This window comes from Calonectris borealis, chromosome 6, assembly GCF_964195595.1.
Source record: "Calonectris borealis chromosome 6, bCalBor7.hap1.2, whole genome shotgun sequence".
Classification (NCBI taxonomy): domain Eukaryota; kingdom Metazoa; phylum Chordata; class Aves; order Procellariiformes; family Procellariidae; genus Calonectris; species Calonectris borealis.
Window position 1 is genome coordinate 17,987,586 of NC_134317.1, and position 14,876 is coordinate 18,002,461.

General features: G+C 69.3%; 3 protein-coding genes across 11 annotated transcripts in view; 1 reads left to right on the forward strand and 2 right to left on the reverse strand.

Moving 5' to 3' along the window:
• Nucleotides 1-2,581, reverse strand: part of AAMP (angio associated migratory cell protein) — a 5,524-nt gene extending 2,943 nt beyond the window's left edge. The window contains exons 1-6 of one of the 4 annotated variants that reach the window (XM_075152958.1): nt 2,440-2,581; nt 1,479-1,631; nt 947-1,066; nt 652-791; nt 392-536; nt 151-234 (exon numbers count right to left, since the gene is read on the reverse strand). In XM_075152958.1, the coding sequence (XP_075009059.1) occupies nt 151-234; nt 392-536; nt 652-791; nt 947-1,066; nt 1,479-1,614 (625 nt within the window). In that variant the 5' untranslated portion in view covers nt 1,615-1,631; nt 2,440-2,581. Of the gene's footprint in view, nt 1-150; nt 235-391; nt 537-651; nt 792-946; nt 1,067-1,478; nt 1,632-1,968; nt 2,103-2,167; nt 2,230-2,439 lie in introns of those variants that run through there. The other 3 variants (XM_075152957.1, XM_075152955.1, XM_075152956.1) reach the window with 3 other exon arrangements.
• On the forward strand, nt 2,262-14,759 carry PNKD (PNKD metallo-beta-lactamase domain containing). Of its 3 annotated transcripts, XM_075152961.1 has the most exons (10): nt 2,262-2,369; nt 2,856-3,069; nt 11,916-12,031; nt 12,248-12,360; nt 12,610-12,668; nt 12,812-12,904; nt 13,158-13,321; nt 13,444-13,530; nt 13,638-13,753; nt 13,956-14,758. In XM_075152961.1, the coding sequence occupies exons 1-10, from the start codon at nt 2,306-2,308 to the stop codon at nt 14,127-14,129; spliced, it is 1,200 nt and encodes a 399-aa protein (XP_075009062.1). In that variant the 5' UTR covers nt 2,262-2,305; the 3' UTR covers nt 14,130-14,758. The 3 variants fall into 3 exon arrangements, with proteins under 3 accessions (XP_075009062.1, XP_075009061.1, XP_075009060.1); XM_075152960.1 differs by lacking the exons at nt 2,262-2,369; nt 2,856-3,069 and adding an exon at nt 10,531-10,712 and having other exon boundaries at nt 13,956-14,759; XM_075152959.1 differs by lacking the exons at nt 2,262-2,369; nt 2,856-3,069 and adding an exon at nt 11,710-11,811 and having other exon boundaries at nt 13,638-14,415.
• On the reverse strand, nt 3,814-10,409 carry TMBIM1 (transmembrane BAX inhibitor motif containing 1). 4 transcript variants are annotated; one of them, XM_075152965.1, is made up of 12 exons: nt 10,252-10,409; nt 6,577-6,821; nt 6,387-6,469; nt 6,231-6,295; nt 6,051-6,104; nt 5,873-5,923; nt 5,655-5,694; nt 5,448-5,485; nt 5,140-5,227; nt 4,916-5,011; nt 4,582-4,635; nt 3,814-4,484 (listed from the first exon to the last, which is right to left on the reverse strand). In XM_075152965.1, the coding sequence occupies exons 2-12, from the start codon at nt 6,791-6,793 to the stop codon at nt 4,341-4,343; spliced, it is 930 nt and encodes a 309-aa protein (XP_075009066.1). In that variant the 5' UTR covers nt 6,794-6,821; nt 10,252-10,409; the 3' UTR covers nt 3,814-4,340. The 4 variants fall into 4 exon arrangements, with proteins under 4 accessions (XP_075009066.1, XP_075009063.1, XP_075009065.1 ...); XM_075152962.1 differs by lacking the exon at nt 10,252-10,409 and adding an exon at nt 10,021-10,098; XM_075152964.1 differs by lacking the exon at nt 10,252-10,409 and adding an exon at nt 9,800-9,822.
• Nucleotides 14,760-14,876: the final 117 nt, after the last annotated feature.

The following is a 14,876-nucleotide window of genomic DNA, read 5'->3' on the forward strand; positions in this document are numbered from 1 at the left end:
TGTGAGGACAGGGAAACCCAGCACCAGGCTCCCTCTGGCAGCTCCTGGCCTCGGAGGGTGCCACCTCTCCACCCGGGCAGAGGTCAGAGCCCACTGGAAGGGGCCATTCCCCAATTAGGGAGCACCCCAGGTGATTAGCCTCTTCCCTACCTTTCAGGACATGCAGTGAGGTTCCCTGCTTCAGGTCCCAGATGCGCATGGTCCCGTCCTCGTACCCCACCACCGCTCGCTTCCCTGGGTGAGGCAGAGCCAACGGATAGAGCCAGAGCTCCCCTCGTCCCTCCACCTCCCGCTCAGCACAGACTTGCAGAAGCAGGAGGGCAGATGGTGGCAGCGGGATCTGTCACAGAGGTGGTGACATTCCCCACCCCGGACAGCCCCCGTGCCTCACCGTCAGGCAGGATCCTGCCACATGTGGCTGGACACGCAGGGCCCTGGAAGGTCTTGCAGTCTCCGCTGGGGATCTTCCACATCCAGGAGTTGCCATCAGCTGTGCCCGCCAGAAGGACGTGGGCTTGAGGGTGCCACTCCATCCACTGGGCAGAGAGAGGGACAGGCAGTGTCATGGGGGTGGCATCCCCCCTGCCACCCAGTTGAGTCCCAGCTGCCGGCCCACGAGCTCCCCACGGCACCAGGGATCCCGCCGCTCACCTCCAAGTCCCCCACCTCGAAGGACCACACTTCTTCCTTGGCATCCACCCGCCACACTTTGATAAGCCCAGACATGTCACCCGTGGCCACAAACACGGAGTCGTGACTGAAGCCAGCACAGGTGACTGAGTCCTTGTGTCCTAGAGACATCAGGGGACAGAGACTGCTCAGGCCGAGCTACGGAGAACGGCCAGGAGCCCGGCTCCAGCAGAGCATCGGCTGGGAAGAGCGTGTCCAGAGAGACGTGGCTGGGAGGGGACACGGCCGCTCACTCAGACAGCCTCGAGCACCTCACCTGAGCATTCGAACAGGAGCTCTCCGTCGCTCACGCGCCACACAAAGGCCTTGTCGTCCTCCCCGCCCGTCACCGCCAGCGTGTTGGTCTTGGGGTCGAGGCTCACGCAGAAAACAGAAGCTGCACAGAAGAGAAGAGAGAGGCTACATAGCTCGGATGCCGCTCACGCCCCACCTGATGTTCCCTGGGGATCCAAACCCCACACAACGCCAGGTCTGGGTGGGATGTCAGCGAGCCGAACTCCCAACCAAAACCAGTGGGAATTTATTCTTCCCGTGGGGGAATGGCAGCATAGGCTGTCTGCCGAGCTCAGGGCAAGCCGCCATGGTAGGAGGCTCGACGGGCTTCTCTACCGGAGTGCAAGTTAGAAACGAGCAAAGCCCAGAGCATCCCAGCCCTGAGCGATGACGGCTGCCCCAGGAACGGCCGGGGGATGGCAGCCTGGCAAGGAGCCCCTTACTCTGGGGAAAGCCAGGGTGGGAGCAGGTCCCGAGGGGGACCCCAGCTGCCGCTGCCCGTGCCCACCGCTCACCCGAGTGGAGGGAGAACGTGACCTCGCTGTCGTCCTGCGCCTCCATGCCGTCCTCCACCCCCTCGTCGTCCTCCGTCTCCCAAGCCTCGGCGTCGGGCTCTTCCGCCCCTTCATCCTCAAAGTCCACGTCCTCCATCTCGTCGGCCAGGTCATCTGCAGAGGGCGACGGTCAGGACGCAGTCGCGGCCTGCCCGGCTCGGCCCCTCCAGGCAGGCGGCTGCGGGCACGGGGGGTCCCCGGGGGACGGGGCAGCGGGGGGGACGCGCGAGCCCGATGCCACCGCGGTCGGGAGACCCAGAGCGGAGCGGCCGCAAAGGAGCAGAGCGCGACGCGGGGAGAGGCCGCAGGCCCGGGGCGGGGATCGGGCCGGGACCCGCGGCCGGGCCGGGTCTGGTGCTGGGGCGGGGCCGGAGCGGGCCCGGTGCCCCGGCGGGAGGCCGGAGCCCCCGCAAGACCTGTCCAGTGCGCGGCGCGGGGCGCCCCGTCTCACCCGGCCCGGGTGGGCCCAGCTCCACCACCTCGATGATCTCCTCGTCGCCGTGGAAGCCCAGCGCCCCCGGGCCCTCGGCGGGCTCCATGCCGGCCTGCCCGCGCACCCCACCCCGCCGCCGCTTCCGCCGCTCGCCTCGCCCTGGCCAATCCCCGCCCGCCGTCCTCCCGCCCCAGCCAACCCAGAACTGCGTCCTCACCCGGACCCCGCCCCTTCCGCCACTAGCGTCGGCCGACCCCGCCCCGCGCGGTGCGCTCTGGGAGCTGTAGTTTCTCGCGCGCGGCCCAGGCAGCGCCGCCCCCCGGCAGCCCCCTCGCGGCGGACTGCAGCTCCCGGCATGCAGCGGGGCTGCCGCACAGCGGCACGGCCCACCATGGCGGCGGCGCTCGGCGGACTGCGGGGTAACAGCGGGCGGGCGGAGGGGGCGGCCCCGGGGCGGGGGGACCGGGAGCGTCCCGCCACCACCCTCACCGCGCGGCCCCGCGGTCTCCGACACACACCCGCCGGGACGCCGCCAGGCCCGGCCCGCAGGGCCTCGGCCCCGCCCCGCCGGTCTTAGAGCCGGGACGCCGCCAGGCCCGGCCCGCAGGGCCTCGGCCCCGCCCCTCCCGGTCTTAGAGCCACGCCCCTCGGTCACGCCCCTCGGCCTTGGCCCCGCCCTGCATGGCTCAGGCCCCGCCCCCGAGGGCCCCCCCCCTCCGCCGCCGCCGGGGCAGGGGCAGGGCAGGGACAAGGACAAGGACAAGGGCAGGGGCAGGGGCAGGGCGGGGCAGGGCAAGGCAGGTCAGCGCAGGGCAGGGGCAGGGGCAGGGGCAGGGCAGGAGCCTCCAGCGGCCTGGGCCGGGCCTCCCGCACGCTGCCCCTCCCTAACGCCTCTCTCCCCGCAGGGCTGCTGGCGGCAGCAGGGCGGGCAGCGGGTCCCGCCAGGCCCTGGGGGCGGCCGGCCCCCCCGGGCGCACGGCTCCTCGGGCAGAGCTGCCGCCGGCCAGCGGAGCCACGGGCCGGCCCGGAGCCCGGCAGCAGGGGTCTCCCCGAGGGGGTGGAGTACATCCCCACGCGCAAGAAGGGCAAGAACCCGATGAAGCCGGTGGGGGTGGCCTGGTGAGTGGCTCGGGCAGCGGGGAGGATCGACACCGGGAGGCTCCGCTGCTCTGCGGGGCCTGCGGTGGGATGGGGGGTCCCGGGAGGCTGCAGCGCTGAGGCGGGGGGAGGTGTCTGTGCCACCCCAGGGTAGCCACCCCAGGGCCCTTGTTTCCCCACCGGCTCACTCCATCTCCCGCCCACCGGCTGTCCTGCAGGGCCATTGGATTGCCCTCCGGCATCATCCTTTTCCTCCTGGCCAAGCGGCAAGTGGACAAAAACCGTCTGGAGCAGCTCAAAATCCGCCGAAAGATGATGGAAGCCAACCAGGGCGAGTACGAGACAGAGCGATACAAGAGGGTGGCCAGGGGGGCATAGCCAGGCTGCCCCCCGCCCCCAGCCTGGCACCGTGGCACCTTGAAGGGACTGGCCGAGGGGACGCCAGCCCCGTGGCGGGGTCGTGGGGCTGGATAGGGACAAATAAACCCCATCCCTGGTGAGCGGAACAGCTCGGTGCCACTGCGGTCGCTCCCTCAGTGCTGAGCCCCGGGCCCTGCCTGCCCCCACAGCGGGGGTCCCAGCGGCTCTGCAGCCAGGGTTCTGCCCACAAGGTACAGGCAGGGGAGGGAGGCCAGGCCTGGGGCGCCTCGACCTTGGTTTTCTGCCCCAAAGCAGGGTTTGCGCTGCCCCAGGCCGCAGCCCCCGCTGAGGCTGCCCACAGGCTTTTCGGGGGAGTCGTCACAGCAAGTAAAGACTGAGACCATCTGGAAAATTAAAGTGTTTTATTTAGCAAGTGCAACTTTGCCCACATCCGTGGCTGCGGGGCCTCTGAGACGTCAGCTCTGCCACGAGTCCCGCCACGGGGGTCCCAGCTGCCCCCCACCTGCACCGGGCACCGCGGCAGCTCGGGGAGGGGGGCACGGCTGGAGCCGCGTTTAAGGCACCGAGTGAATGATACCGACCGGGCTCTGCCAAAAAAATCCCAACACGATCCCAGCGGCTGCTGCCAGCTCCCTGCACCCAGGCAGGACTGTGGCGCTCCGCTGCCAGCTTGGCACTGCCGGCACAGCTTCGGCGAGCAGTGCCGAGGCTGGGCTCTGCCCAAACACTGGCGACCCATCCCCACCACCACCTTTGGAGGCTTGGGGGGGGGTGATCAAGGGAAGCCCTTTTCTTAGCAGCCTACGGGTAGGGATGCTGAAGCGTTAGGAGTCATGGTAAGTGGCCAAATCCTGTACAGAGGCCAGAGGAGGGGGTGAGGGGTGGGGGGGGGGACAGGAGGGGTCCCGGGGCTAATCCCGGCCCACAATCTGCAGGAGGAAGGTGAAGATGTAGATGATGTCAGTGTAGATGGTGAGGGCGCCGTAGATGTACTCCTCGGGGCTCAGCGTGTTCTTCCTGTTCCCCAGCACAAGCTGCGTGTCATAGGCAAGGAACTGGGGGGGCAGAGACTGTCAGGTAGGGACCGGGGTGGGGGGGCGACCCCCCCCGGTCCCTGCCTGACCCCTCTGCCCACTCCAGCCGTCAGCTCACCAGGGTGAAGGCGATGGCGCCGATGGCCGCATACAGCATATGGAGCCAGGCGACCTGTGCGGGGAAGGGGACACGGGCAGGGTGAGCTGGGTGCTGGCAGGCAGTGGGCAAGGCAGGGCAGGTCCTGCCCGTACCCAGCTCCTGAGGAGATGCCGCTGATGCCGACACTGACGCACCCTCTCCCTGCGGGCAAGGTGCCTCTGCCGCGGCCAGCACCACACCCCGCTTCCCTGCAAAGGGGGACCACCCAAACCCCCCTGCCCATGCCAGCCCTGGGGACACCCAACCGGGGACACCCGTGGCACCCCACAGCCCCTCTGTCCTCCCCACTCACATATTTGAAGGAGAGGACGATGGCGGTGACAATCCCGGTCACCATGACCACAATGCCCAGGACGCAGAAAAGCCCCGGACACGATGTAAAATCAACCTGTAAAATCAACACACGTGTGTCACAGGAGAGCCCAGGGTGTCCCCACCGCCCGGCTCCCCGCGCTTGACCCCCGCTCCCCGCGCTTGACCCCCCCAGGGCAGGGCAGGGCACGTCCCCCTCCTTGCCTTGGTCTGGAAGCAGAAGATGGTGATAATGATGGCCACGATGGCAGTGATGATCATGGCAATCAGGACGGCGTTGGTCCGGTACATGCTGTGGACAGAGGGGACACCAGAGTCACCCCACACTTCAGCATCTCCCTGCCAGGGGGGTGTTGGTGACCCCCCATGGCCCTGATCCTGGGCAGGGACCCTGCTGTCCCTGAGTCCAGGGGACGGGGGTGTCCCCCGACGCTGGGCAACCTGTCATTTGAGGGATGGTGAGGGACAAGAGGGACCCCAGCTCCTGTCACCGCGGGGTCCCCGGGGCGTACCTGGCGATCGTCCCTGTCATCAGCCCCATGGCCAGCGTCTGTGGGAGAGAAGGGTGGGCTCAGCGGGGCGAGCGGCACCGTGGGGGGCAGCAGTTCCTGTCTGCCCCCCGCCTGCCCACACGTCCCCCTACCCCTCCCAGCCCGCCTGGGGAGCTGGAGTGCCGTGGGGGCACCACCAGGCCCCCCCACCGGCCCCCGCCCACTCACAAAGATGCTCAGCAGGATGATGTTCCAGGGGAAGCGTCTCCTGGGGAAGAAACAGGAGGAGAGAGGTGAGCTGGTGACAGCGGCCATGTTGTGTCCCCCTGGTTCCCCACCCCCGGGGGCAACCCCTGGCAGGGACCCCCCCTCCTGATGCCCTGGAGACCCCCCCCCCCCATATCCATACACCCCCACCCTGGGGGTCCCAGCCACCAGCAACTCACCGGGGCCCCTCGCAGCAGGCCAGCACCAGGTAGGTCACCAAGAACACCGCGCTGCAGGGAGAAATAGTGGGTGTCAGCCCTGCGACCCCCCCCCCCGGGCTGGGAGGTTGCGATTGTGGGGTGCCAGCTACGAGAGGGCACCCTGGGGGCAGCACGAGCTGGCAGACCCCCTACTCACTACGAGGCGTAGTAGATGGCGACGTTCCTCTGGACGAAGGAGCGGACAGGTGAGCTGCGGGACAGGAGGGACAAGCGTGAGGGAGGGGGGACAGCAACTACTGTCCCCTTGGAACCCCCCCCAGGGGACACAGGCTCCCCTCTTTTTTGGGACAAGGCTAAGGAGGGACCTTCCACTCACACAAAGGTAAACACGGCGATGATCCCCACTGTCACCAGCAGCTGCAGGGAGATGATGGCATAGACCTGCGAGAGACGGGGGAGGTCAGCACCCAGCCCCCCACCCCGACAGGTGCCCCCCCACCCTCACGGGTGCCCCTGGCCCCCTGGGACTCACCTTGCGGACAAAGGTGTGCCGGACTTTCCTGTCGTCCCAGTCGCCCGATTGGAAGGGGGAGCTGTTCCCGATGCCATCCTCACCTGCGGTGGGGGGCACCTCTCAGCACCAGGATGGGCAGTGCAGCCCCCCCATAGCACCCCTGTTTCTAGTGCCCCCCCAAAAAAAAACCCAAGGTGCACCCACTTACCGAACCGAATAGGCATGGTGGGCATGGCCATCCCCGGCTGGGGGTACCCCCCTGCTGCTGGGTACCCCCCTGGCTGCGGGTACCCCCCTGCTGCAGGGTATCCCCCGGGCTGCGGGTACCCCCCGGCGTAGTGGGGGGGCTGGGGGTACGCCCCCGGGGGTGGGGGGTAGAGGGCGTTCTTGTCATCGTAAGGGGGTGGCACGTTGGGCTGCGCCATGCCGGCTCCCTGCGTCTCCTGTGGGCACCTGGAGGGGAGAGAAGATGGGGGTGTCAGCACAGGTCCTTCTCCCCGGGCAGTTCGTGTCCCCGGCGAGCGGAGCCGCAGGTGCAGGGACACAGAGGACAGTGGAGCCGCAAAACCTCCCCCTCCCACTTTAATAGCGGCTTCTAATTAATAAGGACGAGCTGGCCTCAATGCCAGTGAGTTAATGAGAGGCGAGCAACGTCCCCACTGTCCCTCGGCCAGGGCCACCCGCATTCCTGTGCCCTGAGTCCCCGGCGCCTGTGTCAGTGGCCAGCCACGGGCAGGGCACGGCCACGCGCTGACTCAAGCCGCGGTGAGGACGTGCCCTCTCCGGCACGGACGTGACCTCTCCAGCCTCTGGAGCCCACCCTGCCATCGCCGGGGGACAGGGAGCACCTCCCAACCCTGCACCCTGACTGGTCTCCGGCTCCTGGTGGCACCTCCCTGGGGACAAAGAGCATCACCCTGCCCGCTGCCTGGGATGGAAACACAGGGCCTGATCCTGATTACACCCATGCAGACACTGCTGCTCCCCCCCCATTTCGGGGGTGCCCCACACCCCGCAGCCCAGCGAGTCACACGGGGGCTCCAGAACTCCTGAATCCCCCCAGGGAGTTATAGGGACAAATGCCACCTGCGTCACCTCAGAGGGAGGTGGACGTGTCCCTGGGGAGGGGAGCCAGGACCCCCCCAGGGCTGACTCCCCTCCCCGGCCGCGCCGAGCCCCCTCGCAGAGCCCCTGGCAGCTGCGAGCAGCCAGCCCGGGCCCAGGGCCAGCTGCCGGGCTTGGCCCCAGGAGGAGGAGGAGAAGGAGGAGGAAGGCAGGATCTCCAAGGCCAGGAAAACAACAGCGCTGCCAGGAGCCGGTGCCAGGCCTTTATCCGCCTGCCGCCCCCCCTGCGCTGGCACTGGGGGATGCCCACCCCGAGTCCCAGGCAGGTGCCAGGACCCCCCACGTCCCCCCTGCCTGCAGCGGTGACGTGACCCCGGGACCGTCCCCGGGAAGGGACCAGGATCTGTCCCCGACCGGGACCGGGGTGGGAGGGGACCAGGAGCTTCCTCCAGGATGACGCCAGTGCTTCCACGGCTGGGCTGGGCGGGCAGCGGTGCCGGGGGGGCACGCCCAGGCCAGCCATGACAGGCCGTGGGGAGCAGCTCAGCGTCTGTCCCTCCATCCCTCCCACAGTCCGTCTGTCCCAGCCGCGGCAGAGCTGCCACGGCCACACCACCCTTCGCCATCGCGATGACGGCGGTGCCAAAAATAACCAGCGTGGCGGTGACCACCTGGCCGGGGAGTTTCACTTTCGCTGCTCTGTGGTTTCCCAAAAAGCACCCGGTGCCCCCTGGCACCGCCTCGTCTGCGGGGCCAGGGACGGGCCCAAAATAGGAGCCTGACCCCAGGAAAACCCCTGGGACTGGCACCCTGTTAGGGAGGACTGGAGCCCCCAGGAGGGAATCCAAGCATCTGGAGAAAGTGGGATGTGTCTGGCCAGCACATGGTCATCAGAGGGTCCCACCCTGTGCCCGTGGCCGGCACCCCGTGGCAGGGGTCCACCGGCTGCCCCAGCCCCTCCTGTCCAGCAGGGTGGCCTCGGGGACGGGAAAGAACCAGCCTGACGGGTCCCTGTGGCTGCTGCCGCACCCAGAGAGGCAAGCGGCACCCTGCACCCTGCACCCTCTCCAGGCTGCGGCACAGCAGGGCCCCGAAACCAGAGGTGACCAGCCACAGGGCCACCCGCGCCGGCTCGGTGGCCCCAGCATGACGTGCTGCCCCCGGGGACAGGGTGCTGCTCTGCACTGGCACCGTGACTCAGCACAGATAAGGCTCATGTGGCGGGGACCTGGGGCGCAGGGGGCCGTCACACCCGGCACAGCCCCGCGCGTGGCACCAGGCAGCGTCCCTGCCGGCTGCCTCGGCAATCCTGCCGGGCTCAGGCCCCTGCCACCAGTGCCATGGGGACCCTGGGGCGCCAAGGGCCACCTTGGGGGCGGGGACCAGAGTTTGGGGTGGGGGCCAGGGCTCCCCGCTTTCCCTATGGCTCCCCACGGTGAGGCTGCCTGGGAGAGCACCCGATTTCCCAAAAGAGCCTGGAAGCTCCCACCAGTATGGCATGGCTTGGTACGGCACAACTTGGTACTGCACCGCACGGCTTGGTACAGCATGGCACGGCTTGGTACAGCATGGCACAGCCTGGTACGGCACGGCACAGCTTGGTACAGCACAGCACAGCTTGGTACGGCACAGCTCCTCTGTACGGCACAGCTCCTCCGTACGGCACAGCACGGCTCGGTGTGGCACGGCTCAGTACAGCACAACCCAACACAGCACAACACAACTTGGCCCGGTTCAGCCCAGCCCAGCCCAGCTCGGCAGGGCTCATGCCAGGGGGTCAGTGCGGCCCCCCCAGGCCGGGCTCCCCCGCTGCTCCATCCCACTGCCTGCCCCGGCGCCGCTCACACGGGACACGAGTTTGCAAGACCTCAGCATCGCCACCGCCTCTCTGCCCCCCCACCCCGAGCCCCTCCCCAGGGGCATGTGACAGAGGTGCCCTCCTGAGCCCAAGTCCAGGCACCCCCACACCACCCAGAGCCAGTCTCCACGAGCCCCCCACGGCGCCACCCCACACCCTGCCGGGCACAGACCTGTGCCCTCACTTCCCTGAGACATCCCACAGCTCAAAGGACGGTGCCCCCCGCCCCAGACCACCCCACACCGCGCCCCGATTCCCCCCCTGCTACGATCCTGTGGGGTCCGGAAAACGGCACCAGCCCTATAGCGGGGTCCCGCCCGTGGGAGTCCTGACCGCCGCGTCCCTGCCCGCGGGACCCCGCTCCGCCCCCGCACCCCCCGCCGCGCCAGACTTCGACCCGAAGTGCCCCCACCCGCTCCGGGAATGGGGGTGCGGGGGGTCGCAGCACGTTCCCGTGGCTCAGGGACCGGCCTCCCACCCTCGCCCGGTCCCCACCGCCCGCCGGTACCCTCGGTCCAGCGCTGGGACACCTCCCCGTCGGCCGTGGCACCGGAGGGGACCGGGACAGGGGGGCTGGGAGGGGCGAGGACGGGGGGAACCGGGCGGGGGGGAGTCGGGGGAACGGGGGGCACCGCCGGGGCCCCCGGTGGTCCCACACCACCCTTGCCAGCGGCCCCACGCGGGAACCGGAAGCGGCGGGGTGTGCGGAGCGGGGCCGGGCCGCCCTACCTGCTGCGCGCTGCTCCGCCGGGCTGCGGCCGCGACGAGCCGGGACGGGGCGGCCGGGGCGGGGGAAGGCACCGCCCGCCCCCCCGCCCGCCGCGCCCCCCCGCGGCGGCTCCGCGCCGCTGCGCCGGGTGAGCCGGGGGGTGCACGCCCCCCCCCCGCTGCTCCCCGGGACGGACCCCCTGCGCCCCGCCCGCCGAACGGGGCCCCAGCCGACACCCCCCCCCCCGGGACCTCCTTCCTGCCGCCTCTGACGTCACGAAGGGACCCCCTTCTCCACGCAGTGACGTCAGCTGGGGGGGGATACCCTTTGGGGCGATGGGGGCGGGGAATCCCCTCCTCTCCGCCGGTGACGCGATCCGTGTCCCCCCTTCCGCGGTTTCCGCGGCAGTGACGCGGCGTGACCAGCAGGGGGCGCGCCGGGCGCGGCGGCGGAGGGGGCGTGGCCGGGGCGGTGGCGTGGCCGGGGCGGTGGCGTGACGCGCGTGGGAGGCGGGGCGTGGCCGGGGCGGCATGGCCGCGGGTCGCGGGGGGCGGCGCCCGGAGCATGGCGGGGCCGTGCTGCGGGCGGTGGCGGCCGGTGCCCGCGAGCTGGGGGCCGCCTGCCTGCGCCGCTGCCTGCCCCTCCGCCGCCTCGCCCGCCGCGCCGCCGCCGCTCTCATGGCCCTCGCCGGCCCGCTGCTGTTCCGCGTGGGGTGAGTGTCCGCCGCTCCGGTACCCCCCGCCGGGGGGGAGCCACCCCCGCCCGCCTTTGTTCTGCCTCCGGGAGGAAGAGCCCGTCCCTCCCTGCTTGTGCGGAGCCATCCGGGGAGGGACCGGGGCCAGCCCGGTGTGCTCCGGCCCCGCTGGCACGGGGAGGCCGGGCTGGGGCTGGGGGCGGCAGCCCTCCACGGGTGCTCAGCCCGCCCGGACTGGGGGGGTGAGGGCAGGCGGTGTTAGCCCGGCTACCGGGGGGGCTTCCCAGGGCCGGGAATCAGCCGCTGGCTCCCCCAACACGGTGACGGGCACCCTCGGATCTGACACCCTCCCCCCCGGGGCTCCTTCCCTCGGGTCTAGTCATTAGCCCACCCCGCTGCCCCGGCCGTGGCACTGCTGCCCGGTGCTGGCAGGAGCCCCCGCTCCCCGGCTTCGGGCTTCCACCCCCCACAGATGCAGGGGACTCCCGGCTCCTGCCAGGATCCCTGGCCGGCATACCTGCCGCTGCCGGCGCAGAGGATGTAACCATCCAGGGGGATGCCCTTGGCCCGGGACTTTGCACGTCCTTCATGGCACCGATCCCGGTCCTCAGCCCTGAAACACTGCTATATAAATGGGGGGGGGGTCCCCCCAAGCCCTCCAGCCTGCGTCTGTTGCACCCCTGCGTGGCACATGCCGTGGGGGCATTTCTCGCTTCCCTTTTCCTCCGCTCGTTCTGCTCCCGCTTCCCTCTTCCCCAGGGCTGTGACACCCAGGGCAGGCCCTCGGAGTGGGGTCAGCCCTGGGCATGGCCCCCCGGGGCAGGGAGGGCGACAGCCAGGGATGCCGGGCAGCCAGAGTGCTGCTGCGGGCAAAGCCCTGGGGCTCCAGCCCTTCCCAGTGATCAGAGCCACAACCCAACACAGCTGGACAGATGGATGAACACATGGACACCCTCACAGTGGTGCCCCCCCCTCTCCCCCCCCGCCCCGGTCCTTGCTGCCCGGAGCAGCTGGAGGGGACCTGCCTGGGGAACTGATTCTGCTGTCGCTGCAGATTTGGGACAGGGGAGCAGGGGGACATGCCCCCTCCAGCCCCCTCACGTGGGAAAGTGACCCTGTATGTGTCCTCTGTGGGGATCCCAGCCTTGGCAGCAGCTCCCTCTGCAAGTGGGCTCCCTGGGGGGCTGGGGGTTAATGCTGGGGGGTGTCTGCCCTCCCCAGGTACAGCCTGTACGCCCGCACGCGGCTGGGCTACCTCTTCTACCAGCGGCAGGTGAAGAAGGCCCGGGAGCGGTACCCGCACGGCCACTCTGCACCCCAGCCCTGCTGCTTCCCCGGTGAGTCCTGGTGAGCCCCCCCTGCCGTGGCCCCGTCGTGTGCCCCAACACTGGCACTTTGGGGTGGGGAGGGTTGCCATATCCAAATTGTCCAAAGCATGTTTAACTGAGAATGTGATTTAAGTTGTGGGGAGTTTGGCCTGGGGCTCCCACCCTGATTTCCCAGGCAGGGGGGGTCATGCCCTGATGTCTGTCTATCTGTCTGTCCCCCACCAGGGGTGAAAATCCTGCCCATTCCCGTGCTCTCCAACAACTACAGCTACCTGGTCATCGACACTGCATCCAGCCGGGCGGCTGTCGTCGACCCCTCCGACCCGCTGGCCGTGCAGGTGAGACCCCCACAGCCCCCCCCCGACCCGGTGTTCAGGTGTCCCCGTGTGAGGGGGTGGCACGTCTCTGGCTTTTTTGGGGGCAGAGGGGGGCAAATCTGCCCCTAACCTGCAGCCCTTAGTGCCCGGGGCAAGGTTGGAGAGCTGGAGAGCTCATCCAGCGCCTGTGGAGCTCGGGCAGGATTTAGGGGGAGACTGGTACTCAGGGTCTGTGTCCCCCCCAAATCTCTCTGTCCCTCCCATTCCCAGGCTGCCATTGAAGAAGAGGAGGTGATGCTGGAGGCCATATTCTGCACCCACAAACACTGGTAAGGGGCAAGAGGGAGCCCTGGGGGGGCCAGTGGCTGCTGTGGAGGATGCCCCAGCTGAGGCGACCCCCAGCCCTACCCTGCTGGGGGAGGGAGGGACATGGGGGAGGCACGTTTAGGGGCACTGACCTCCCTGTCCACAGGGACCACAGCGGGGGGAACGCCGCACTCTGCCAGCAGCACGGCTCTTGCAAGGTGTACGGCAGCGCCCTCGATGCCATCCCAGAGCTCACCAAGTAAGTCCTGTGCCCCACATCCCCCCCAGCACCTCTGTAAATTTGGGGGGGGGGGGGGGCTTCACCCCCAACCACCACTGTTTGCTCCACCCACCCACGAGGCCATCCCTCGAGTACCACGTTGCCCCCTTCATGGGCAGAGACCTGGCATGCTCATGACACTAGTGCACCGGGAAGGATTGCGTGGGGAGGTGGGTGTTTTGAGGTACTGGTGGGGGGGCACCCTGACGGTGCACCCCTGTGCCTGGCGCAGCCCGCTTGCGGACAGGGAGAAGGTGAGCGTGGGCTGCCTGACCTTCGAGGCGCTCGCCACGCCTGGCCACACTGTGGGCCATATGGTGTACGTGCTGGACGGGGGGCCCTTTGGTGGCCCCCCCTGCCTCTTCTCCGGCGACCTCCTCTTCCTCGCTGGCTGTGGTGAGTGCACCCAATCGTGGACCTGGGTGGCTGGGGGGGGGGGGGGGGGGGCACGCCCTGGGAAGGGCTTGGGGGAACCCCCCAATCCCTCCCCCGTGACAGGCGGTTGCATCGGGGTCCAGGCAGGCTGTTTGAGGGCTCCCCTGAGACCATGCTCGCCTCCCTGGACGTGGCTGTGGGCTTGGGCGAGGACACGCTGCTGTGGCCGGGTGAGTGTCCCCAACAGCGGGGCAGAGCTGCCGGTCTCCCCCCTAGCCCCTGCTGCCGAGCTGGGGAGCCAGGCGGGGGCAATGCTAAGGGGTACGGGGGTCTGTAGGCCACGAGTACGCGCTGGAGTGCCTGACCTTCGCCAGCCTCCTGGAGCTGGACAACCCCGCGCTGGAGCAGAAGCTGCAGTGGGCGACGCAGCAGCGCCAGGAGAAGAGGAGCACGGTGAGGCCGGGGGGGTCCCCTGGCTGCAGCCCCCCCACCCCAGCCCCTCACGGGGTTCCTCATCCCTTGGTGGGCATGCTGCACCCCGACACCTTCTTGCACGGCGGGTGCTATAGGGGAAGGGGGTGCTGGGGGGGGCGGTCCCAGCTCCCTGCTGGGGGTGCTGCCTCCGGTGGGGGAGCTGAGCGGCTGCCTCCCGCAGTGCCCCTCCACGCTGGGGGAGGAGCAGACCTACAACCCCTTCCTGCGGACCCACCGGCCGGAGCTGCAGGCAGTGCTGGGGCTGCGGCGGGGTGGGGGAGAGCACCCCGATGCCTTCCGTGCCCGCGTCCTCAAGGAGGTGCGGAGGCGCAAGGACCTCTACAAAGCCACCTAGACCTCCCCCTCCGCGCACCCCCCCCCTTTCCATGGGGCCGGGTGCTGCTTGGGCACGGCAGGACCTGAGACTGTGTGGTTTGTTTTGCTGTGAATCTCCCTCCTGGGGTGCAGGATTGGGGGGGAAGAGTGGACCCCCCCATCTGGGCACCCATAAGTGATCCCTGCCTTTGCTCCCCCAGACTTGGGGGATCACCAGCTGTCATGTAGAAGCACCTCGATCCCCTTTCTGGGGGTCTGTGTAGCCCTTCCCACCCCACGGCTGGGGCTGTAGGGATGGCACCAAGGGCTTTTCTTAACCCCCGCCCCGTTTTTCTGGGAGCCCCCAATTTCACCTTCCCCCCCCCAGCACTCAGGGAGCCCCCCCTTCCCCTGGCAGCCCCCAGTGCTGTGCAGCTCCTTTTGGGGAGGGGTGGCTGGGATGGAGCCAGCAGGTGGAGGGGGGGGCAGTACTACCTCCAGGCAAGGGGCTCTTCTCCAGCACCCCATGCTTGGTGCCGGAGCCCCCCCCTGCGCACACACACTGGGATGGGGCTATGGGGGCACACTGGGGGGGCGTGGGGGGGTGCTGCTGTACTGGGGACTGGAGCCCCCCACCCCCAGCCCCCCCCATATAAAAGACTGGATCGGATTTGTACCTGTTTGACTCTTTCCCTCCGCGGCCCCCCGCGCACCCCCCGCCCCCCCCCCCCCCCGAAACCCCTCAGCGGGATCACTGTCCCTTTAAGAGGCGGGGCCGGATCGTTGC

Excerpts from the sequence above, each read along its gene's own strand:
- TMBIM1 (XM_075152965.1), bottom strand. The coding sequence starts at position 6,793 with ATGGCGCAGCCCAACGTGCCACCCCCTTACGATGACAAGAACGCCCTC. Across the intron at positions 6,470-6,576 it reads CACCATGCCTATTCGGTTCG|GTGAGGATGGCATCGGGAAC; the intron begins GTAAGTGGGTGC and ends CCCCCACCGCAG. Across the intron at positions 5,924-6,050 it reads GCCATCTACTACGCCTCGTA|CGCGGTGTTCTTGGTGACCT; the intron begins GTGAGTAGGGGG and ends TTCTCCCTGCAG.
- PNKD (XM_075152959.1), top strand. The coding sequence starts at position 11,774 with ATGCCCCCTCCAGCCCCCTCACGTGGGAAAGTGACCCT. Across the intron at positions 11,812-11,915 it reads TCACGTGGGAAAGTGACCCT|GTACAGCCTGTACGCCCGCA; the intron begins GTATGTGTCCTC and ends TGCCCTCCCCAG. Across the intron at positions 12,905-13,157 it reads GCCATCCCAGAGCTCACCAA|CCCGCTTGCGGACAGGGAGA; the intron begins GTAAGTCCTGTG and ends TGCCTGGCGCAG.